We start from the raw sequence: 17,513 nt of genomic DNA, 5'->3' as shown, positions 1-17,513 counted from the left end.
TAGGACCTCCAGCATGGTGTTGAATAAGAGTGGTGATAAAGGGTATCCTTGTCTGGTTCCTGTTCTCAAGGGGAATGCTTTCGAAGTCTCTCCATTTAGGATGATGTTGGCTATTGGCTTTATATAAATGCCCTTAATTGTGTTGAGGAATTTCCCTTCTATTCCTATTATGTTGAGAGTTTTTAACACGAATAGGTGTTGGACTTTGTCAAATGCCTTTTCTGCATCGATTGAGAAGATCATGTGGTTCTTATCTTTTATTTTTGTGATGGATTACACTGATTAATTTTCTAATGTTGAACCATCCCTGCATACCTGGTATAAATCCCACTTGATCATGGTGAATTATTTTTTTGATACGTTACTGAATTCTATTGGCTAGGATTTTGTTGAGGTTTTTTGCGTCAATGTTCATGAGGGATATCGGTCTGTAATTTTTTTTTGTGTGGTGTCTTTAGCTGGTTTTGGTATCAGGGTTATGCTGGCTTCATACAATAAGTTTGGGAGTATTCCATCCTTTTCTATGCTCTGAAATACCTTTAGTAGAAGTGGTGTTAACTCTTCTCTGAAAGTTCGGTATAATTCTCCAGTGAAGCCATCTGGGCCAGGGCTTTTTTTTGCTGGAAGTGTTTTAATTACCTTTTCAATCTCTTCTTTTGTTATGGGTTTATTTAGTTGTCGTACCTCTGTTTGTGTTAGTTTAGGTAGGTAGTGAGTTTCTAGAAATTTGTCCATCTCCTCTAGGTTTTTAAATTTGTTAGAGTACAGTTTTTCATAGTATTCTGTTATGATTTTTTTAATTTCATCTGGGTCTGTTGATATATCACCCATCTCAGTTCTTATACGGGTTATCTTCTTCCTCTCCTGTTTTTCTTTTGTCAGTTTGGCCAGTGGTTTATCAATTTTGTAATTTTGTTGATCTATTCAAAGAACCAGCTTTTGGTCTTGTTAACTCAGTTGTTTTTCTATTCTCTATTTCATTTAATTCTGCTCTAATTCTTATTATTTCCTTTCTTCTCACACCTGAGGGCTTCTTTTGCTGCTCTCTTTCTACTTGTTCCAGTTGTAGGGTTAATGTTTTGATTATGGCCCTTTCTTCTTTTTCGATGTGTGCGTTTATTGCCATAAGCTGACCTCTGAGCACTGCTTTTGCTGTGTGCCAAAGGTTCTGGTAGGATGTGTTTTCATCTTGTTTGATTCTATGAATTTCTTCATTCCATGCTTAATTTCTCCTATAACCCAGTAGTTTTTGAGCAAGGTGTTGTTCCGTTTCTATGTGTTTGATTTTTTTTTTTCTTGCTTTTTCTGTTATTGATTTCTACTTTTATGACTTTATGGTCAGAAAAGATGCTTTGTAATATTTTGATGTTCTTGATTTTGTTAAAGCTTGCTTTGTGGCCTAGTATGTGGTCTATTCTGGAGAATGTTCCATGTGCATTGGAAAAGAAAGTATACTTGGCTGCTGTTGGGTGGAGTGTTCAATATATGTCTGTGAGATCAAGTTGGTTGATTGTAGCATTTAGCTCTTCCGTGTCTTTGTGTCTTTGTAGAGCTTCTTTCTGGATGTTCTATCCTTCGCCAAAAGTGGCGTGTTGAAGTCGCCTACTACTATTGTGGAGCTGTATCTCTTTTCAGTGTTGTTAGAGTTTGTTTTATGTATTTTGGAGCCCTGTCATTGAGTTCGTAAATATTTGTTATAGTTATGTCCTCCTGGTGTATTGACCCTTTAATCATTATATAGTGTCCTTCCTTATCCTTTGTGGTGGATTTTACTTTAAAGTCTATTTTGTCAGAGATTAATATTGCCACTCCTGCTCTGTTTTGAGTGTTGTTTGCTTGATATATTTTTTTTCCATTCTTTGAGTTGTAGCTTGTTTGTGTCTTTAAATCTAAGGTATGTCTCTTATAGGCAGCATATAGATGGATTGTGTTTTTTAATCCAGTCTGCCATTCTCTCTTTTTTGGTGCCTTTAGTCTGTTTACATTCAGCATAATTATTGGTAGGTATGAGTTTAGTGCTGTCATCATGTTGTCTTTTTTTGTGTGTTGTTCACAGTTTGTTTGTTCCCCTTAATTTTCTGTGCTGAGTTGGTTTTCTTCGTGTATTTTCATCTTTTTCGTTGTTGATTTTGTGTTTTCTGAGTCTTATGTTTTGCTAGTTTTTCATTTTGATTTGTAGGATTTTTAGTTTCCTTTGTGGTTACCTTAATATTTACCCCTATTTTTCTAAGTTTATACCAGTCTTTTATTTCTTTATATTGCCTTGACTTCCCCTCCATATGAAAAATCTGTTTACATTTTTTAAGTCCCTCTTTTTTGTTTTAATGTTGTCATCTTTTACATGCTGATATCTCTGTTTCCCTGTTTTCAGTGTTTTAACTTTGATGTATTTTTGTGACTTCCCTATTTCTGTCAATATGTGATTGCTCTGTCTTGTGTTCTAGTCTTGTGTTGTTATCTGATGTTATTAGATTTTCTAACTGTAGGACTCCCTTTAGTATTTCTTGTAATTTTGGTTTGGTTTTTGCAAATTCCCTAAACTTCTGTTTATCTGGAAATGCCCTAATTTCGCCATCATATTTGAGAGACTGTTTTGCTGGGTATGTGATTCTTGGCTGGCAGTTTTTTTTCCTTCAAGGCTTTATATATGTTATCCCGTTGCCTTCTTGCCTGCATGGTTTCTGCTGAGTAGTCCGAGCTTATTCTAATTGACTCTCCTTTGTAGATGACTTTTCTTTTATCCCTAGCCCTCTTTAAATTCTATCTTTATCTCTGGTTTTGGCAAGTTTGATTATAATATGTCTTGGTAACTTTCTTCTGGGATCTACCTTATGTGGGGTTTGATGTACATCTTGGATAGATATTTTCTCGTCTTTCATGATATCAGGAAAGTTTTCTGTCAGCAAATTTTCAATAATTCTCTCATATTTTCTGTTATCCTTCCCTGTTCTGTTACTCCAATCACTTGTAGGTTATTTCTCTTGATAGAGTCCCACATAACTCTTAGAATTTCTTCATTCTTTTTCATTCTTTTATCTGATTTTTCCTCAAAAAAGTTGATGTCAAGTGCTTTATCATCAGTGTCACTAATTCTGATTTCTGCTACCTCAGTTCTGCTCCTATGACTTTCTATTGAGTTGTCTAATTTGAAATTTTATTGTTAATCTCCTGGGGATTTCTGATTGCTGTCTCTCTTTGGATTCTTGCAGCCTATTAAGTTTTTTATTGTGCTCTTGAATAACTTTTTTAAGTTTCGCTACTGCTTTGTCTGTGTGTTCTTCGGCGTTTTCTGCATTTTGTAGAATTTCCTTTCTAATTTCTTGAATGAAGAGTTCTGTATATTAATCTTTTGTATTCTGCCTCTGGTTATTCCAGGAAATTCTCTTCCTCCAGAAAATTTATTTAATCTTTATTTTGGTAGCTTGCTGAAGCTATCATGGACTGCCTCTTTATGTGATTTGACATTGACTGTTGTCTCCGAGCCTTCAGTAAGTTGTTATAATTTTATTTTATATTTGTTTAGTGTGTCCTAGCTTCTTGTCTTGTTTTGTTTTGTTTTGATAGTCCCAAATAGGCTGCTCACGTGTGCTAGTTTGATTATTGGCGCCTTTGAAGCTCTAACGTCCTGTTAGCAGCTAGTTAGGTCTGTAACTAAGTATGCGTGCCCAGGATTCCATTAACTTTTCCTGTATGGATTCAGCTCAGGTGTCCAGGCAGTCGGTCACCAGGTGATTGGTGTAGGCACAGGCGTCTGGCTGCAGTAGGGGGTCATGCGCTCAGCAAGGCAGGGGGCTGACTGCTGCCCCTGAGTGTCTGAAAGGAAAGCGTGTCCCTGTTCTCTAGAGCAAGTAGGTAGGTGAGTTTTGCAGCTGGACTATGAGCACTCTACTCCGTTGGCTGTAAGAACTGGGGGGGCACCACTTATTCTTGGACCCCTATAGCAGGTGGCTATGTGGCGTGGGTGGAGCCATCAGTCCTCATGCCCCTGATGTGGACAGGTAAGGTGCCTGCTTAAAGGGCAGAGCAGTGTCAAGTGTCACAAATATGCCACTTCACAGCTGAAACAGTTAAAGTTAGACTTCAGGTGTTTACTCTGTTGTACTGTGGTAGTGAGGGCCTACACTGTCGAGATGGGTCCACACACATCTATACTGGGGTAGAAGGCACTCAAAGTCTGCAGACCCCTTATGCCTGTGCCTAGGAAAAGGAGCTTTGCCATCCCTGAGTTCCTGGCTTAGGGTAGCCAGTAGTTTATTTTGCCCTGTTTGTTAATTTGTTCCGTCTCCAAGGCCAGGAGAATGGCTCAGGGCGCCTTATTGGATCTACTTCCGGCCCAGGGGACTTAGAAATCGCTGAAGCCGGCTGGACCCTGTGCAGAGCGGGGAGGGAGGAGATGAATGGGAGAGAGTTGTTTCCCAAAGGGGTTTTTTTTTTCTTTTTTTTTTTTTAATCCTCATGAAGGGCCACATGCATGTACTTATTTTTAGCCACTTGGGTGCTGCTTTTCACTGGTTCAGAGTGTCCAAGTGTCCAAGCAGAATCTCCGCTGCTGGATCTCTCTTGATGTGGAAACTGCCTCCCAAGTGAGCAAGCAGAGCTGTATGCCCGCCTCCCTGCGCAGCCTGAGCCGATCTGGGCTGAAGGGCTGCAGCTCCTGCCAGCTCAGGTCAGGCAACTCCTCGCTACTTCCGAACTGTCTGCCCCGCCCCGCCCCCCCATCTGATTCCTCAACTTTGCCTTTTTCAGGGCTCCTAGATATTCATATACAATCAAATCACTTGTTTTTTCAGGTGTTTGTTGTAAGAGGGACATAGGAAGCCGTCTCACTACTACGCCATCTTGGCCCCGCCTCCGTCTTTGATTTCTTGACTGCTGTTTCAATGGGCGTTGATTGTGCATCCAACTTAAATGAAATTCTTTACAACTGCACTGTTTTCTCTGTTTATCATGATGTTACTTATTGTGATGTCCAGTTGTGAGGGTTTTTGTTTTCTTTATGTTGAGCTGTTACCTGTACTGAAGACTGTAGTCTTTGATCTTCATCAGTAAGTGCTTTAAGTCCTCTTCATTTTCAGCAAGCAAGGTTGTGTCATCTGTATATCCCAAGTTGTTAATGAGTCTTCCTCCAATCCTGATGCCCCATTCTTCTTCATATAGTCCAGCTTCTCGAATTATTTGCTCAGCATACAGATTGAATAAATATGGTGACAGGATACAACCCTGAAAGACACCTTTCTTGACTTTAAACAACCCAATATCCCCTTGTTCTGTTTGAACAACTTGCTCTTGGTCTATGTACAGGTTCCTCATAAGCACAATTAAGTGTTCTGGAATTCGCATTCTTTGCAGTGTTATCCATAGTTTGTGATCCACACAGTCAGATGCCTTTGCATAGTGAGTAAAACACAGGTGAACATCTTTCTGGTATTCTCTGTTTTTAGCCAGTATCCATCTGACATCAGCAGTGATATCCTTTGTTTCACATCCTCTTCTGAATCCGGCTTGAATTTCTGACATTTCCCTGTCAGTGTACTGCTGCAGCCACTTTTGAATGATCTTGAGCAAAATTTTACTTGTATGTGATATTAATGGTATTGTTTGATAATTTGCACATTCTGTTGGATCACCTCTCTTTGGAATGAGCATAAATATGGATCACTTCCAGTTGGTTGGCCAGGTAGCTGTCTTCCAAATTTCTTGCATAGACGAGTGAGTATTTCCAGCATTGCATCCATTTTTTAAACATTCCGTCAGTTCCTAGAGCTTTGCTTTTCGCCAATGCGTTTAGTGCAGCTTGGACTTCTTCCTTTGGTACCATCAGTTCTTGATCATATGCTACCTCCTGAAATGATTGAACATTGACCAATTCTTTTTGGTACAGTGACTCTGTGTATTCTTTCCATCTTCTTTAATGCTTTCTGCGTTATTTGATATTTTCTTCACAGAATCCTTCAGTATTGCAACTCAAGGCTTGAGTTTTTCTTCAGTTCTTTCAACTTGAGAGATGCAGAGCCTGTTCTTCTCTTTTGCTTTTCCAAGTCCAGGTCTGTGCACGTTTCATTATAATACTTTACTTTATCTTCTCAACCCGCCCTTTGAAATCTTCTCTTCAGCTCTTCTCCTTCATCATTTCTTCCTTTCACTTTAGCTACTGTATGTTAAATAGCAAGTTTCAAAGTCTCTTCTGACATCCATTTTGGTCTTTTCTTTGTTTCCTGTCTTTTTAATGACCTCTTGCTTTCTGCATGTATGATGTCCTTGATGTCATTCCACAGTTCGTCTGGTCTTCAGTCGTTAGTGTTCAATGCATCAAATCTATTCCTGAAATGGTCTCCAGATACAGGTGGGATATACTCAAGGTCATATTTTAGCTCTCCCAGACTTATTTTAATTTTCTTCAACTTGAACCTTAACTTGCATATGAACAATTGTTGGTCTGTTCCACAGTCGGCCCATGGCCTTGTTCTAACTGATGGTTTTGAGCTTTTCCATCATCTCTTTCCACAGATGTAGTTGATTTGATTCCTGTGTATTCTGTATGGTGAAGTCAACATGTATAGTCACCATTTATGTTGGTGAAAAAAGGTATTTGTAATGAAGATATCATCAGCCTTGCAAAATTCTCTCACACAGTCTCTGGCATCTTTCTATCACCAAGGCCATATTTTCCAACTATCAACCCTTCTTTGTTTTCAGCTTTCTAGTTCCAATCGTGAGTAATTATCAATACATCATGATTGAATGTTTGATCAATTTCTGACTGCAGAAGCTGGTAAAAATAATTTCTTCATCTTTGGCATTAGTTGTTGGTGCAAAAACATCAGTAATGGTCATTTTAACTGGTCTTCCTTGTAGGCGTATGGATATTATCCTATCACTGACAGCATTGTACTTCAAGATAGATCTTGGTATGTTTTTTCTGGTATTGAATGCAGCGCCATCCCTCTTCAATTTGTCATTCCTGGCATAGTAGACTGTATGATTCTTTGGTTCAGAGTGGCCAATACCAGTCCATTTTAGCTCACTAATGCTAGGATATCAGTGTTTATGCATTCTGTTTCATTTTGACGATTTCCAGTTTTCCTAGATTTGTACTTCATACATTTCACATTCCAGTCATTAATGGATGTTTGCAGCTGTTTCTTCTCATTTTCAGTCATGCCGCATCAGCAAATGAAGGTCCTGAAAGCTTGATTCCATTCACGTCATTAAGATTGATTGCACTTTACAAGAATTATCTTAGGTGAAGGGAAGGACAACACACACTACAAGGGAAGTCAGCACAACTGGACAAAACCAAAAGCTAAGAAGTTTGCTGAATATAACCAAACACTTCAGGGGACAGAGTAGCAAAGGCAGGGGTCTGGGGACCATGGTTTCAGGGGACATCTAGGTCATTTGGCATGACAAAGTTTATTAAGAAAATGTTCTGCATCCCACTTTGGTGAGTGGCATCTGGAGTCTTAAAAGTTAGCGAGAGGCCATCTAAGATGCATCAAGTGGTCTCATCCCACCTGGAGCAAAGGAGAATGAAGAACACCAAAGACACATGGAAAATATTAGCCCAAGAGACAGAAAGAGGCCACCACGTAAACCAGAGACCCCACCAGCCTGCAAGCAGAAGAACTAGATGGTGCCTGGCTACCGCCAGTGACTGCCCTGACAGGGAGCACAACAGAGAGTCCCTGATGGAGCAGGAGAAAAGTGGGTTGCAGAACTCAAATTCTAGTAAATTGACCAGACTTAATGGTCTGACTGAGACAGAAGGGACCCCAGAAGACATGGCCCCTGGACTCTTTTAGCCCAAAACTAAAACTATTTCTGTGGCCAAATCTTCAGACAAAGACTGGACTGTGGGACATAAAATGATACTCATGAGGAGAGTGCTTCTTAGCTCAAGTAGATACGTGAGACTAAATGGGCAGCTCCTGTCCAGAGGCGAGATGAAAAGACAGAGAGGGTCAGGATCTGGTTGAGTGGACATGGGAATTCCAGGGTGGAAAGGAGGAGCGTGCTGTCTCAGTATAGGGAAAGCATCTAGGATCACATAATAATGTGTGTATAAATTTTTGTATGAGAAACGAACTTGAATTGTAGACTTTCACTTAGAGCACGATAATAAAAAAAAAATTCACCCTACTTTTAGGAGGCAGCTCTTCCCCTATCATACTCTGAGTGCCTCCCAACCTGAGGGGCTCATCTTCCAGCACTATATCAGACAACGTTCCACTGCTATTCTTAAGGTTTTCCTGGCTAATTTTTTCAAAGTAGACCACCAGGTGATTCCTCCTAGTCTGTCTTAGTCTGGAAGCTCAGCTGAAACCTGTCCACAAAAGGTGACCCCACTGGTATTTGAAATACCGATTGCATAGCTTCCAGCATCACAGCACCATGCAAGCCACCACAGTATGGCAAACTGACAGACGCATAGGGCCAAGTTAATAAGATAGTTAGGAAAGGACTGTGTCCAAAGGTGTAGAGTAGGTTTTATAACTGTGCTTCTTTACCCCAGGACATTAAAAAAAAGTTGATTTTCACTGAGGAGGTGACACTTAAGCTGAGATCTGAAATGATGTGCAGTAATTAACCAGGTGAAGAGTTTGTGAGGTAAGGCCAGGCTGGCTGCAGCAAAGCGAATGCAGGAGAGCTTGATAGAAGTAAGATTGGACACGTCGTTAGGAGTCAGAGTTTGATAATTTTGAACTTAATTTTTAGAGCAATGGGAAGTTGTTTTTAGGAGAGAAATGAGATAATTTACATCTTATATAAAGATTATTATGACTGCTCACCATGAGAAGATCGGAACTTGAAGGTTAAAAAGGGGAAGGGGAAGGCTAGTGTAGTTCTTGGAGAGATGAAAGTGTCTTAGTGGGCTAGAGTGGTGGCAAAGGAAACAGGGAAAGTGGATGGATTTAGGATTTATTTTGGAGATAGAATCAATAGGGCTTTTTATGTTCTAGCAATACGATTGCTTTCAGTTCCTCAGTTACCTCGTGCATGTACTTTTAGAGAGAGTTATATAAGTGTGCAAAGAGTTTATTCATTTTGCCTAGCGGGAAAACTCCCACTTATCTTTCTTTTTTTTTTCAACATTTTATTGTGCTTTAGGTGAAAATTTACGTAGCAAATTGATTTTCCAATCAATGATTCTTATACAAATTGTTTCGTGACATTGGTTGCAATCCTTGCAGTGTGTCAGCAGTCTCCTCGTTTCCTCCCTGGGTTCCTCGTTTCCATTAGTCTGTTTTCCCCATCCTCCCCTGTCTTCTTATCTTTGATTTGGGGCAAATGTTGCCTTTTTGGTATCGTACAGTCGATTGTTCTCAGGAGCACATTTTTCACGAATGTTATTGTTTATTTTATAGCCCCCTCTATTATTTGTCTGAAAGGTGGCCTCCAGGAGTGTTTATAGTTTCAAGTTAGAAGGTTGTCCTAGGGCAGTAGTGTGGAGGGTTCCTCCAGTCTCTTTCAGACCAGTAAGTCTGGTCTTTTTTTTTTCTTTTTTTTTAATTTGAATTTTGTTCTACAGAGTGGTTGGTAATGGAGGCTGTGATTCATGTGGGCCATTAGCCCTTTGGGCTAATTGCTCCCTTGAGTCTTCGGTTTTCTCTGTTCTCCTTTCCTCCAGATGAGAAGAGACCAGTTGTTGCGTCTTAGATGGCTGCTCATAAGCTTTTAAGACCCCAGACGCTACTCACCAGGCTAGGATGTAGAACATTACCTTTGTGAATTGTGTTTTGCCTGTTGACCTAGATGTCCCCTAAGACTGTGGTCCTTAGCCTTCATATCCAGTATTTCAGTCCCAATGTCTAAGTACCTACTTATCTTTCAAAACCCAACTCAGAAGCCATCAGTATCACAGCATTATTTGGTGTACTGCTGGCTTATTCTTTCTTTATTAGTTACTTTTTAGTTTGATGAGTTTCATTACAGTTGAACCTATAGTACAAGACTTAAGAAGTGATTGAGTGATTATGAAATTTATTTACTACCTCGACTTTGATCTCATACCCAAGAGAGACATTCCCAAAGAATTTCATGTTAAACATAACTGAATTCTGGTCTTAAATCTGTTGAGTCTGAGTGCCAGAGCTTCCTGTCCTCATACAAGGAAATAATTAGCCTCCAGAGGGCGCATATGCAAAGCCCCACTATTTCAGTTGCTACTGTGGCCAGATAAAACCTGTTTTATACTAACATTGAACACCCTCCTCCTACCAGTCATAGGAAAAAAATTCATCTTTTTATTGAAGTGTTTTTGAACTTCCTAACGCTGCACTTGTAACACCTTTCTTTGTACTTACGCCTTTGTGAGATTTTATAGAATTTCCATAAATATCTCATAAAGAAATTTATTGACTGTGTTTGGATTTAGAAATATGAATGTAATACCATTCTTGTCTTTTCATGTTTACTTCCGGGTGCTGTTCTTAACTTGACATAAACTCGTCTTTTGTAATGACTGGTAGCTGAGAAGGAAATATTTTTATCGTGTGTCTTCTTAAAATAATAATTTTTGTTACTCTAATGCATGTGTATTTTGTAATCCTCATTATTAGGTTGATTATCTTGGAGCTGTTTTAAATTCTTGTTTATATGGTTCTACAAAATAGTTGTTTTATTCCTTATTTCCCTTCTGCCTTATTGTTCCAATACTGTTTTTCACTGAGAACTGAATTTATGTAATGGAAATCTCATAAAATTATATAAATCTGTTTTGTTTAATTTACTTTCATTTGTTATCAAGCTATTAAGTAAATTAAATAGCTGTTGAGTAATGTGGAATGCGGATAAGACAAATATTCCTATTAACATATAATTATATTTAGCACTAAAACACTATTATCATTTGTGGGTTATCATCCCAGGTATGTAGGCGATGTTAGAATAATGAAATTCAGATTTAGAGAATTAGAGAAAGTTAGATTACGGAACTAAAGATGAACCGTTAGATTTTTCTCAGTTTCCATGACCAACAAAAGATTAACTACCACAAAAGTGGGAGGCATTAGCCAATATTAATTCTTTTTATTCTTCTTTTGTGTTGATTCTGTACAAATTGTAGTTTTGATCTGGAAGAAAGAAATGATTCTATTCTGCTATCCACTTGATTTTTTAATAAACTATCCCAAACCAAACCCATTGCCGTTGAGTGATTCCGACTCATAGAGACCCTGTAGGACAGAGTAGAACTGCCCCATAGGGTTTCCAAGGAGCAGCTGGAAACTGCACACCTTTTGCTTAGCAGCCAATCTCTTAACCAATGCACCACTAGGGCTCCTGATTTTTTAATAATGGTTATTAAATATTGGTAGCATTTTATCTATGTATTCAAGATGGTTTTGTTTTGTATAAATGTATGGTTTTTTCATATCAACAGCATTCACTTTTTACAGTGTAATGTGATTTTTTTTGTTGTTTTTAATTTCTCTTTCTTTTCAATACACAGGAATACTCTGAAGATAGTAACTCCGAACCAAATGTGGATTTGGAAAATCAGTACTATAATTCCAAAGCATTAAAAGAAGATGACCCAAAAGCAGCATTAAGCAGTTTCCAAAAGGTTCATAATTTTTTCCAGTTGATTCTGTGTCTTAAAGTTTATTTTTTTAATGACATTTTAGATCAAATAAATCCCTGTGATTTTTATCCTGGAAGTATGTTTCAGACATATGATGTGAAATTAATTAAAAACCTAGACATTGGATGTCGTTAAAAAATACCATGTTAGTATTAAGTTGGACTAAAAATTTCTCCCTTTTTTAGGTTTTGGAACTTGAAGGTGAAAAAGGAGAATGGGGATTTAAAGCACTGAAACAAATGATTAAGATTAACTTCAAATTGGTAAGATTTGTTTTGAGGAGAATTAAGCTAATAATGAAATTAAGCAGGTAAAAACCTCATGGCAGCAAATATCACCGTATCTCCTTTTCTAAAACAGTTCTACAGATATGTTTCTGTATTTAACCTGCTTTGTAGTTATGACAATAGTAATTCTATTCAGTAGAAAAAATCTGCATAAGATACGGAAGTTTTCTGTTTAAGAAAACTTATCCTTTAAATACAAGGACAGTATTTAGCTGTATTATTAATAAAGTGGCTTTTCCACATTCTCTTAGTGTTTATTTTGAAGGTTTAAAATTCTATTGTTTTTAAGAGTTCCTCTTCCACCCACTCAAGCCAAAAATTGCCATGTTATTTTTGACTCATCTCTTCATCTCTCACCGCACAAATAATCTATTGGCCAATCCGGATGGCTTTATATATCTTCAGAATATATCCATATCTGACTACTACTTACCATTTCTACTTCTGCTATCCTGGTCTAAGCCAACATCATCTTTGACCTGGATTATTGCAGTCGCCTCCTAACTGGCCTCCTTACTTCCACCCTTGCCCTGCTACAGTTTGTTCTCCACAAGCATCAGAGTGATTCTTTTAAAATGTAAGTTTGATTATGTCATTCTTTTGCTCAAAATCTAATGGTTTTCATCCCCTGGATAAAATCCTTACCATGGCCTATGAGTCCCTATGTAAGCTCACCCTTTTCTACCTTACTAATCTTTTTTTCTATGCTCTTCCTGGCTTGCATTTGGTTATTTCCTATGCCCAAATGCTCTTCTCCTAGATAGCTAGCTATATAGCTCTTTTCCTCACTTGAGTCAGGTGTGTATTCATATATCACCATGTATCAGATGTGACCACTCTATATAAGAGTGTTCTTACCATCATTGCTTACTTTCACCATACCCTGCTGTTTTTCTTCTTTGCATATATCACCACTTGCTCTTTACTTATTTATTGCCTCTCTCCCCCATCCCAGCCCAGTCTTGGAAGCAAGACTTTGTTCTGTTCACTCCTAGAACCTATAATGGTAGCTGACAATCAGTATTCTAATATTTTGTTGAATGAACTCATGGATAAGCTGGAATTGTCAGGTTGCTATACTCTCATAGAATGCCAATCATCAATGTCGTTGAGCTGGTCAAATGAAATTCAAGAGTACAAGGTAGAAGTGGGCAGGAAAAGAAGCACTTAGGATATGAGACAAGGAATAGATACTGTCTTAGTTATCTAGTGCTGTTATAACAGAAATACCACAAGTGGATGGCTTTAACAAAGAGAAATTTATTCTCTCACAGTTTAGGAGGCTAGAAGTCCGAATTCGGGTGCCAGCTCCAAGGGAAGTCTTTCTCTGTCGGCTCTGGGGAAAGGTCCTTGTCATCAGTCTTCTCTGGTCAAGGAACTCCTCAGCACAGGGACCCTGCTCCAAAGGACGCACTATTCTCCTGGCTCTTGTTTCTTGGTGATATGAGGTCCCCTTGTCTCTCTGCTCACTTCTCTCTTTTGTATCTCAAAACAGATTAGCTTAAAACACAGTCTAATCTTGTAGATTGAGTCCTGCCTCATTTACATGATGGCCTCTAATCCTGCTTCATTAACATCATAGAGGTAGGATTTACAACACATAGGAAAATCACATCAGATGACAAAATGGTGGACAGTCACACAATACTGGGAATCATGGCCTAGCCAAGTTGATACATATTTTTGGGGGACACAAGTCAGTCCATGACAGATACAGATATGAATCTTAGATCACTAAGGGTAGAGGAACTTGAGAGAAGAGATAAAGTGGAGTTCAGATTACCAGAGTTAAGCTCTTTAGCTGGTATAAGAGCTGTGGCGAATGGAAGAATAGCTGATGATCTGTTACCACTTTCTTTTTCCCCTGTTTCTGTATTTCCCATATGCCTGTTTCCTCTCCCCATTAGCATCTCCATCCATCTGCAGTTGAACTCCCTGAATTACCTAGTATCTTTATCCAGCTAACTTCCGCTAATCTTGTATCCTCTTCTTCTTGATGTAAGGGCCCTCATGGCTTCTCCGACCGGAATGATCTACAGAATGTTTTAGCTCATTTCTTCCCCACAAGTATCAGGACTATCAAAACACGTTACATGTTATTAAGTATATTGTATATTTAACTCTAGTAAAAGAATAAAAAGTATCTATATTGCATTTACCCTTTCCAGTTCTACTGCTTTGGTATACTCAAAGCACCCCTGTGTTGCACAAAGCTCTTGTGCTTTCTTTCCATTTATTGTTTGTAAAAATACTAAACGCAAATATATACTATATTTAAATTAATAATTGAGAGGCCTGTGGAAGTAGAATCATTTGTCTCAAGGGACAAAGATTTTGATTAAGTAGTTATAGTGATACTAGGAGCTAAGTGTTCAACTCTTAAGATTTTCTGTGGTTTGAAATATTAACTGAGTCCTTTATACAAATCTTCTGTCTCTACATATTAGCAGTGATTTAGTTTTGGAGCCCATTTAAACTATATGGTACCCTTAAGATGTCTGTTGCCATTTCAACTTGAGCAGAGATGGGAAGGAAGAAGGGAAAAGGTTACTTGTAGTCTGCCTTCTGTATCTACCTTTTGTTTGCTCTAGTAGCATCTGTGAATACATTGTAGTTCACAAAAGTTATTTTCAGCTTCTGTCCCTGCCTACCACCCCCCCACCCCCCAACTTGTTTTCCTGGTTGGATTCTGAGTAGGACCCATGTTGCTACATTGTGGTTTTTGGCAGTAAAAAGTTTTGCTACCAACTGTTTGTGTGTTCACCACTGCAGATAAAACCAGAAATGATTACCTAACTTTCCCTCAATCTTTAATTACTGTAACATAATGTTTGAAAAAATGAGCTTTAAATTTAGGATAGCATAAGGAAATAAAACTATAACTTTTTATTAAAATCCCAATTCAGTACCAAGGTAGAATCTCAAAATGGGGACAATCATATATTTTTTTGCTACAAGATAGGCTCTGTAACTTGGGTTTTATAGCTCACTGATAAGGTGCTACCTATTATTTACCCTCTCATGGAACTTGCATACTTGGAGACAAAAGTAGTTTGATAGATACTCCCATTGTTCTACCCATTATTTTCCCCCACCAACCCCTTCTACTTTTTTTTAATTCAATTTTTCTTAGATTTTGGAGATTCTTTTCCTGTTTACCTGTCTCTTATCCTGTATTCTAGGGCAGCATATAGTCATAAACAGGAAAATTGCACTGTCATTAGTTTACTCCTTATCCTAATAAACACACGTGTTCAATTAGCCAAGGAAAAAAGCATTATATCAACCATGCCCCGTCTCCTTGATTAGAAGTGTCGAGTAGAACCCAGTAAAAAGAGGAGTCAACAGCAATTGGAGATTATGGGAACTGTTGGTGCATGTTGATGAGGTTAGACTGATAAGTTGACTTAAATGCTTGGAGGATGGTAGCCTCCCCCAGAATACTTAATTGCTGAAAATTTTCCCAGTAGTGTTTTATTATTTCAGTTCTTTCAGGTATTCTGGAATAACATGGAATAATACAAGTAGTCCTGTAATGAAGAGCAACATTAATTACATGTTACTGTTAAGTATCCAAAACCAAAACCAAACCCATTGCTTCATTCTGACTCATAGCAACCCTATAGGATGGAGTAGAACTGCCCCGTAGGGTTTCCAAGGAGCACCTGGTAAATTTGAACTGCCAACGTTTTGGTTAGCACCCGTAGCTCTTAACCAGTATGCCACCAGGGTTTCCACTGTTGAGTATATCCCACTGGAATTTAGAGTGGTTAAGAGCTGCTAACCAGAAAAGCTCAGCAGTTCGAATCTACCAGCCACTTCTTGGAAACCCCATGGGGCCATTCTGTTCCGTCCTCTGTGGTCACTATAAGTTGGAATCAACTCTGCGGCATCGGGTTTGGTTTTTTTTTTTTTGGTATCAGGAATAGACTTCACACAGTGAACACTAATGACCGAAGACCAGGTGAGTTATGGGATGACATCAAGGGCATCATCATACATGAAGAAAGCAAAAGGTCAGCAAAAAGACAGGAAAGAAAGAAAAGACCAAATTGGATGTCAGAAGAGACTCTGAAACTTGCTCTTGAACGTAGAGTAGCTAAAGCAAATGGAAGAAGCGATCGCATAAAAGCACTGAACAGGAGATTTCCAAGAGCAGCTCGAAAAGACAAAGTATTATATTAAAATGTGCAAAAACCTGGAGTTAGACAGGATACAAGGAAAAGATTAGTCCAAAGGACTAATTGTCCACAGCTACCAAGGCCTCCACCGGTCTGAGTCCAGTATAGCTAGATGGTGCCCGGCTACCACCACCGACTGCTCTGACCAGGATCACAACAGAGGGTTCTGGACAGAGCTGGAGAAGGATGTAGAGCATAATTCTAACTCACAAAAAAAAAGACCAGATTTACTGGCCTAAAGGAGACTGGAGAAACCCCGAGAGTATGGCCCCCAGACACCCTTTTAGCTCAGTGGTAAAGTTACCTCCGAGGTTCACTGTTCAGCCTTGGAGTGGACAGCCCCGTAAAACCAAATGAGACTAACGAGGTACAGGAGTCCAGTGACAAGGGCCAGAAAGCAGAAGGGGACAAGAAAGCTAGTGATGGGGAACCCAAGGCTGAGTAAGGATATTGTTGATGTGTTGTGAGATTGTTAACCATTGTCATAGGGCAACCTTTGTAGTAACTGTTAAATGAGAAACTATTTTGTTCTGTAAGTCTTCATCTTAAGTGAGAATAACAGCACAATTCAAAGAGCATAGTCAATGTCACTGAATTGTGGATGTAGAAATTTTTGAAATGGTGTATCTTTGGCTATGTGTATTTTCACCAAAAAAAAGAAAGAGGTTGAGAAGTTAGAGGGTTGATATGTTGTGGGGTTGTTAACCAATGTCATAAAATAACATGTGTATTTCTGTTTCATGAGAAACTATTTGTTCTGTAAGCCTTCACCTGAAGTACAATAAAAAAAAAAAATTAATATAAAAAAACAAAAACAAAAAAACCTGGAGTTAGAGAACAGAGCACGCTTGACATTTCTCAAGCTGAAAGACTGAAGAAAAAATTCAAGCTTCGAGTTGCAATACTGAAGGATTCTATGGACAAAGTGGAGCCCTGGTGGCTCAGTGATTAAGAGCTTGGCTGCTAACCAAAAGGTCAGCAGTTTCCATCCAGCAGCCACTCCTTGGAAACCCTATGGAGCAGTTCTGCTCTGTTCTATAGAGTTGCCATGAGTCAGAATCAACTCAACAGCAACAGTGTTTTCTTTTGTTTTTTAGGTTTTTTTTTTAATGGACAAAATATTGAACAATGCAAGAAGCATTAAAAAAAAAAGGAAGAGTCACTGTACCAGAAGAATTGGTCAGCATTCAACCATTTCAGGAGGTAGCATATGATCAAGAACAAATGGTACTGAGGGAAGAAGTCCAAGCTGCACTGAAAGCATTGTCAAAAAACAAGTCTCCAGGAATTGACAGAATACCAATTGAGATGTTTCAACAAACAGATAACAATACTGGAAGCGCTTATTCGTCTATGCCAGGAAATTTGGGAGAGATCCATATTTGTGCCCATTCCAAAGAAAGGGGATCCAACAGAATGCAGAAATTATTGGACAATATCATTAGTGTCACGTGCAAGTAAGAT

At 38.7% G+C, this 17,513-nt stretch overlaps 1 protein-coding gene across 2 annotated transcripts in view; it reads left to right on the top strand.

Annotated features, from left to right (window-relative positions):
* The window catches only part of COPS2 (COP9 signalosome subunit 2), a 53,373-nt gene that overhangs the window by 14,284 nt on the left and 21,576 nt on the right, over window positions 1-17,513 (top strand). For both annotated transcript variants that reach the window (XM_004386302.1, XM_004386301.1), the window contains exons 2-3: window positions 11,450-11,563; window positions 11,767-11,844. In XM_004386302.1, the coding sequence (XP_004386359.1) occupies window positions 11,450-11,563; window positions 11,767-11,844 (192 nt within the window). The remainder of the gene's footprint in view (window positions 1-11,449; window positions 11,564-11,766; window positions 11,845-17,513) is intronic.

The sequence above is a fragment of the Trichechus manatus genome, unplaced genomic scaffold (assembly GCF_000243295.1).
Source record: "Trichechus manatus latirostris isolate Lorelei unplaced genomic scaffold, TriManLat1.0 scaffold00161, whole genome shotgun sequence".
Lineage (NCBI taxonomy): Eukaryota > Metazoa > Chordata > Mammalia > Sirenia > Trichechidae > Trichechus > Trichechus manatus.
Note: the sequence above shows the minus strand (reverse complement) of the source record. Positions and strands in the feature narration are given on the sequence as shown.